This window comes from Rosa rugosa, chromosome 2 (assembly GCF_958449725.1).
Source record: "Rosa rugosa chromosome 2, drRosRugo1.1, whole genome shotgun sequence".
In the NCBI taxonomy this organism is placed as follows: domain Eukaryota; kingdom Viridiplantae; phylum Streptophyta; class Magnoliopsida; order Rosales; family Rosaceae; genus Rosa; species Rosa rugosa.
This window is the reverse complement of record NC_084821.1, coordinates 17713958-17720756: the sequence shown is the minus strand read 5'-3', so window position 1 is coordinate 17720756 and position 6799 is coordinate 17713958. Positions and strand designations below refer to the sequence as shown.

Sequence of the window (6799 nt, the reverse complement as noted above, 5' to 3'; positions counted from 1 at the left end):
CACTACTGGCACCACCACAAGGCTGCCATATGCACAAGTCTGCTATAGACATCAGGGAAAAAACCCATACTTTTACTCATAACTTTTCCTTCTAAAAGTTCATCACGTAGTGTATATAAAATCACCACACAACCTTCTTAGTCTACACTAAGAATTCAATCTCACACAAGGTCAGCATAATTGCCTCAGAGTCACTTTAATCACGTATCACATGTCAATTACCAAAACTCCACTAAGACGTCTCTTTATAAAACAAGATATCTAATCCTTGATACGTACACCTCATCTAAACATCTGTACGTCCAACTTAAGAAGACAAAATTTATAACAATTCATACTCGTATCCACACTAGGTACGTGCATAGGTCCACACCATGTCCTCAACCAAACACTTCAACAATCAAAAGAACCTCATTTCCATAAAACAATCCTCGTTGACTTAACAGAGTTGAATCAAGAGGTTCCTATTCCTCAAGGATTGTAACTCGCGGCCACTGAACTTATTCCAATACGAACCTACAAGACAACTGTAAGGTTCTAAGTACAACCCCTTCGAATCTCCATCACCTAAGGAGTATAGTATGCTTGGCTAAGACATGTATAACACTTAAAACACAGTATAAGTCAAATACAAATTCATATTAACCAAGTCAATACTATAGGGAAGGTATTCACGTTCCCTAAACGACCTAGCGGCCTAAACAACTCCCAACACTCACGCATACCCAATGACTTAGCCAATACCGAAGAGCACACGATGGGGATCCGCTGCAGACGGGCCATCACTCGGAAGGTATTGACACATCACCAAATATGCACCTTACGCTCTGATACCAAACTGTCACGCCCCGAATTTTGAATAATAAATTCAAATCCGAAACCTGAATAATTACAATTACAAAAAAACAAATCTCGAAACTTCGAGTTCATTATTACAATTCACTCTCACAATATATTATAAAGCTCAAATGAGCATAACACACCTCACAACTTACAATTGTTGTAAAACTCTAACAATTGCTCTAACCGCACGATCACCGTCCTGGTTCTCCTGTCCTGTAGGATTACCCGCTACACAATTTGAATAGTGTACCGGGAGTTGCAACAACACAAAACCCGGTAAGCTTTTTACAGCCAGTATGAGTAAACAAGAAAGAACTGTTGATTTATTAGATTTCAAGACTACCACAAACCCACGTTACTTTCTCACTCTCATATATATATATAGACACTTATGAGTTACTCTCAATTTAGCTCATAAGATCACTCACTCTCATATATATATGTAGACACTTATGAGTTACTCTCAATTTAGCTCATAAGATCCCTCACTCTCATATATATATATAGACACTTATGAGTTACTCTCAAATTCGCTCATAAGATTTCCCAACATTTGGTAGACAGACTCATATATATATATATAGACCCTTATGAGTTACTCTCAATTTCCCTCATAAGGTTACCATATATATATTGACACTTATGAGTTACTCTCAATTTCACTCATAAGGTCACTCCACATTTGGCAGACAGACTAGAGCTCTAACTGAACGTAACCACTCGTCCGGCCACAGACGTGATTACGATTTAATACTATTAATAACCACCAGCCCGGTACGAGAGCGTGATTCACTAATAGATGCCATGGTCACCTCGTGACCTAGTGATCTCCACAGATCACAACAATTTATTGTTCCTCAACAATAAAACTCAACACCTCTCACAATATATTGTTTCTCAACAATAAACTCAATACCTCTCACAATATATTGTTTCTCAACAATAAACTCAACACAACTCCAACAATACATATTATTTCACGTAATAATATATATACAGACATTCACACAGGAATGTCTAGTAATACCAACAATAGTTCATATGATTGCAACAAAATAAGCAATTAATTGTATTGGGTTCGTAATATGAACCACGTGAGGTTTACTCACCTCGATAATCCCGCTGCGTCTTCAATTCAGCTCAAAATACGATCCACAATCGTCCACCAACTCAAACCGTCAATCACCTAGTCCAATAATGATCTTGACTTAGCCAACAACTCAAATATGAAATTAAACGACGATCCAACGCTCAGATTCAAATTAAACGATGATCCAACGGTCGGATCTGAATTTAATGATGATCCAACGGTCGGATCCTCACGGATCGCCTTTAGGATCATCCTCCAAAATTATCACGAAGATCCAACGGTCAGATCTTCCTGAATCGCCTTTACTAACATCTCCACAAAATTATATGAAAATCCGACGGTCAGATTCTCACGAATCGCCTTCCGAATCACTATTTCTCAATTATACGAAGATCCAACGGTCGGATCTTCGTCCGTGACCTCACAAGGTCACCGGGACAGTCATACGATCAACATATCCAAAATTGAAGCAAAACCGATGGTCAGATCTTCACAGATCGTAAACCGAAGATAAACGTAAAAACGTTAAATAGTAACGTCAAAACGTAAATCCACTATTTATCAACTTTTTCTAACATGACCATGTTATATATCAAAACGCTCGTATGGATGCATAGATCATCGCCTAGATAATGAAAACTCGAAATATGGTCTGATGCGCCGCCACAAGCGGTGGTCAGTGGGCGGTCAACGCGGCGGTCAACGACGGTCAACCACCTCAGATGGCAAAGTGACCAACTACAAACTGGTTCAAAATGAAAGGGTGATCGACTTCCATACCTGGAGCTAAGTCTGGTTTGGCCTAGATCGTCCTAGATCAAGCGTTGAAGTTGGATTAATCTCGTGCGTCTGATCAGATTCAGATTAAATCAGGGACGTCGAAAAAGTCAAACCATGATCTAGCGTTCTATACACAAAATCGTGATGAAAGGCTTACATGGGGATGATCAGCATGAGGAGGAGATCACGAAAATGGGGACGATCGGCCCATGCAACGCCGGAAAAGTCGTTTTCCGGTCGGGTCGGGTTCACATGGCTGGGGCGTCTTCGATCTCCATCTGGGGGCAGCGGCGGGGCAAGACGGTGGCAGGGAGCGGCTGGGCGTGCGACGGCGAGCTCGGGGAAGGCCGGGTCCGTGGCCAGAGGAGGCCGGAGGAGGGCCGTTCGGCCGGGTCGGGTCGAGCGGTTCGGCCGCGTGGGAGAGGAGAGAGGACGGAGGGTTTCGGGGGACTATTCCGCAAAATCTCCATTTTTTTGTCCTTAATGAATAAATCAGAAATTTTTCCTATTTATAGAAAATTCCCAATTTTCAAATATTCATAACTTAATCATACGAACTCCGAATAATGCGTTCCACATGTCCACGAACTCGTATCGACGAGCTCTACAACTTTCATGAAGGAAGTTTTCCCAAATTTTGAACGAATAAAAAGTCAACTTTGTTGACCCCCTAAAAACGTTCGTTTTCGAAAATAAAATCGTTCGAACTAATTCCACAACTTCTCCAAGCTTCGTACTCGCTCCTACTATCGTGAAATCATTTCTAAAAATCCACGGAAATTAATTTGGATTTTTCGGGGTATTACATAAACCGAAGTGCAAGCCAAAACAATCTCTGTAAAGAAGAGGAAAAAATAGCAAAGCCACACCAATGACAGAATCAAGATTCAAGAGCAGGACACATTGACACAACACTATTATTGTGCATAGTAGCACTCGATACCACCATCATAGAGATAGGTTTAATTAGTTGTATTCCTCGGGATGGGCCAAAAGGTGGTTCTCAATGATCTTGAACAGACCAGCGGCTCTTTCTTTTCCAGCCTTGACGTGCTCCTCCTTGATCTCAACCTCACCTTTGCAATGGTAGTGGCTGGTGCTTTTGATGATGGATCCTCCACTTGGAGAAGCCACCAACTTAATCTCGTAAGAGATTTTCTCAACTTTGTCTCCGATAGCATCACCTTCAATTATACTGTAGTTGTACACAAAATTGTCTTTGTCAAGTCCATCAATCTGATGCTTCACATAGCTGAATTCACTTCCTTCACCGAGGTGAATCTTCTTAATGGTTCCAACACCTCCATCACCTTGAACAATTTCGGCACTCTTCACAGCCTGTGGTGCAATCTTGGGGATGAGGTTATCAGCATCAAGGACAAAGGCCTTGTACAGTCTTGGTGGTGGGATGACAGAGGTGAACTCGGTTTCGTAAGTGAACACACCCATGATAAGGATTAAAGAGCTTAAAATGAGAAGATTGAAATGTGGAAGAAGCTAAGAGAATATTGATAATGGTGTGAGAAAGTATGAGCTCTAGAGGTGGTATTTATAGGTAAGGATGAAGCTCACCCTGTAGATCAGAGCTTGAACATAGGCAAGGGGATTTTTCAAAGAACATATATTCCCATGTTGAATTATCATTCTAGACTAAGATGCCGCCTAAATGGGCTAATTCTAAGTTGTGAAATGGCAAATTTGTCATCCTAACGTGGAAAAAGGAGCCTTCACTTTAACATGTTAGACTTGCATGAAGTCTTTAGCTAGCTCAACTGTGAAGTAAACTATTGGAAATTTCAAAGAGAAATTGCAAATAAGAACATCTAGAACATGATGACCCGTTGCATTTAAAGCTACTCAGCTACGTATATAAAATAACTGGGGCTGGGTTGCTTTGTTTGACCATTCTGGATATATCCAAGAGAATAGTAAGTACAGCTTGCATCTACAGGGACACTAATTCACAGTAGGTAGCTATAGGGTAGCCTTCAACCTCATAAGTCATGACTCATCCCATCAGCAATCTATAAATACCACCCATAGCATTTTCTTCTCTCACAACTCAAAACCTTCTCTATCTAGGTCCTAAACACCAATTTCCCATAGCATATTACTCTTTCTTTTTTATCATTATCCAAGTCATAAGCTGGTAAAGGGTATCTTCACTAATGAAACCGAGTCCTCCGTTGTTCCACCACCGAGTTCACCTTATTTGAAGGAGATGGAGGTGTTGGAACCATCAAGAAGATAACCTTTTTGGGGAAGGCAGCTAATTCAGCTCGAAGACCCACAAGATCAATGGGATTGACAAAGATAACTTTGTCGCCAACTATAGTTTGATCGAAGGAAATGCTTGTTCAACAAGATTGATGAGAAAAACATTTCCTTCAATCATATGTAGCTGTACACAAAGTTATCTTTGTCAATTCCATCGATCTTGTGGTGTCACTGAGCCGAGTTAGCTGCCTTAGATCCTAATTAATATTTCTTTTGAAAAAAAAAAATCATAAATAGTCACTCAACTTAAATCCTGATTTTTAATGATAAAATAGACGGTATGACCAAAGTGTAAGACAAGGTTTAAGATGAGTAACTAAAGTAATATTTTTAAAATAAGCAATTTAAGTGTCGACCAGGTGAAACTAAAATTAATTTATGATTTTTTGCATAATTTTTGTTATCATATTGTGTCCACTAATATTCCTGTTGAAAGAGAAGAAACTCAAGAAAGTAACTAAAAGAAATTGCTGCTAACAACAGTTTTTCGGATTGAAAAGTGTTATTCAAAATTGGAGCTGTATTTATGGAATTCAAAATTTCATTAAGTATTTCACATAAAAGAGTTCAAATTTCGCAAAGTCTCAAATTGAGAAAGAGAAAGAGTTCAACTTCGTGAAAGTTACTTGAAACAACTTTCTTTCGAAAAGAGAGTTGAACTTGAGACGCTTGTCAAGGTGGACAGAAAACTGAAAAGCTCAACAAGCCAGAGATCAACTAGGGCATGTCATGATCGACAAGAAATAATATAGTGGTTATACTGTCTCTGGCTGTACGTTCAGGAGGATTACCACAAGTTTTCCACCATCACTACAACAAAATTGGTCTTTTACGGCGCACATCTCATGTGTGTCGTTACAATGTCTTTATTAGGGTCATTCATGGCGTACATCTTATGTGTGCCGCAAATTTAGTTATCTATTAACGGCGTGCACAATATGTGTGCCGTAAATGAATTCTTTTACTAATTTTTACGACTTACTTTTCTTGCATGCCTTAAATAGTTATAAAGTATTAAATTTTGTTTTGATCGAAGTATTATATCCCTTTTCTCTTGATGATAGAACCTCCACTTGGAGATGCCACCAGTTTAATCTCGTCCGAGATTTTCTTAACTTTGTCTCCAATAGCATCACCTTCAATGATGCTGTACTTGTAAACAAAGTTGTCTTTGTCCAGTCCATTAATCTGATGCGTCACGTAGCTGTATTCGCTTCCTTCACCAAGATGAATCTTCTTGATGGTTCCAACACCTCCATCTCCTTCAACAATTTCAGCACTCTTCACAGCCTGTGGGGCAATCTTGGGGATGAGGTTGTCAGCATCAAGAACAAAGGCCTTGAACAGTCTTGGTGGTGCAATGACAGAGGCGAACTCGGATTCGTAAGTGAACACGCCCATGATGATGATTTAAGAGCTGAAAATGAGAAAATGATCAAAGAAAGATTGAAATGTGGAGAAAGCTAAGAGAAGATTTGATGTTGGTGTGAGAAAGTGTAAGCCCTGGAAGCTCACTCTCTAGATCAAAGTTTGAGCTGAGGAAAGGGAATATTTCAAAGAATTAATAGTTCCCATATAAACACAGACTTTTAATGAAAAATCAATAATTGTTCAGGTCTAAGATGCCACCCCAAAAGGTGGTTGATTATAAGGTGTGAAAACCCAATTTTTCATCCTAACGTGGAAAAATGAGCACAGTTTAACTGTTAGACTTGAACTATGTATTTTTCTACAGAATAGAATTGAATACATAGCAAAGTCTACCAAATACAGAGGTCTCTGTTTTGAAGAAAACAGGGGAGGGAGAAA

The 6799-nt window shown here is 39.5% G+C and overlaps 2 protein-coding genes across 2 annotated transcripts; both read right to left on the bottom strand.

Annotated features, from left to right (window-relative positions):
• Positions 1-3530: 3530 nt before the first annotated feature.
• Positions 3531-4342, bottom strand: LOC133734591 (major strawberry allergen Fra a 1.08-like). The gene has a single exon (XM_062162212.1). The coding sequence runs from the start codon at positions 4160-4162 to the stop codon at positions 3680-3682; it is 483 nt and encodes a 160-aa protein (XP_062018196.1). The 5' UTR covers positions 4163-4342; the 3' UTR covers positions 3531-3679.
• A 1686-nt stretch (positions 4343-6028) lies between these two features.
• Positions 6029-6391, bottom strand: LOC133730463 (major strawberry allergen Fra a 1.08-like). Its single transcript, XM_062158047.1, has one exon. It carries the CDS (start codon positions 6389-6391, stop codon positions 6029-6031), a length of 363 nt encoding a protein of 120 aa, XP_062014031.1.
• Between the last annotated feature and the right edge of the window lie 408 nt (positions 6392-6799).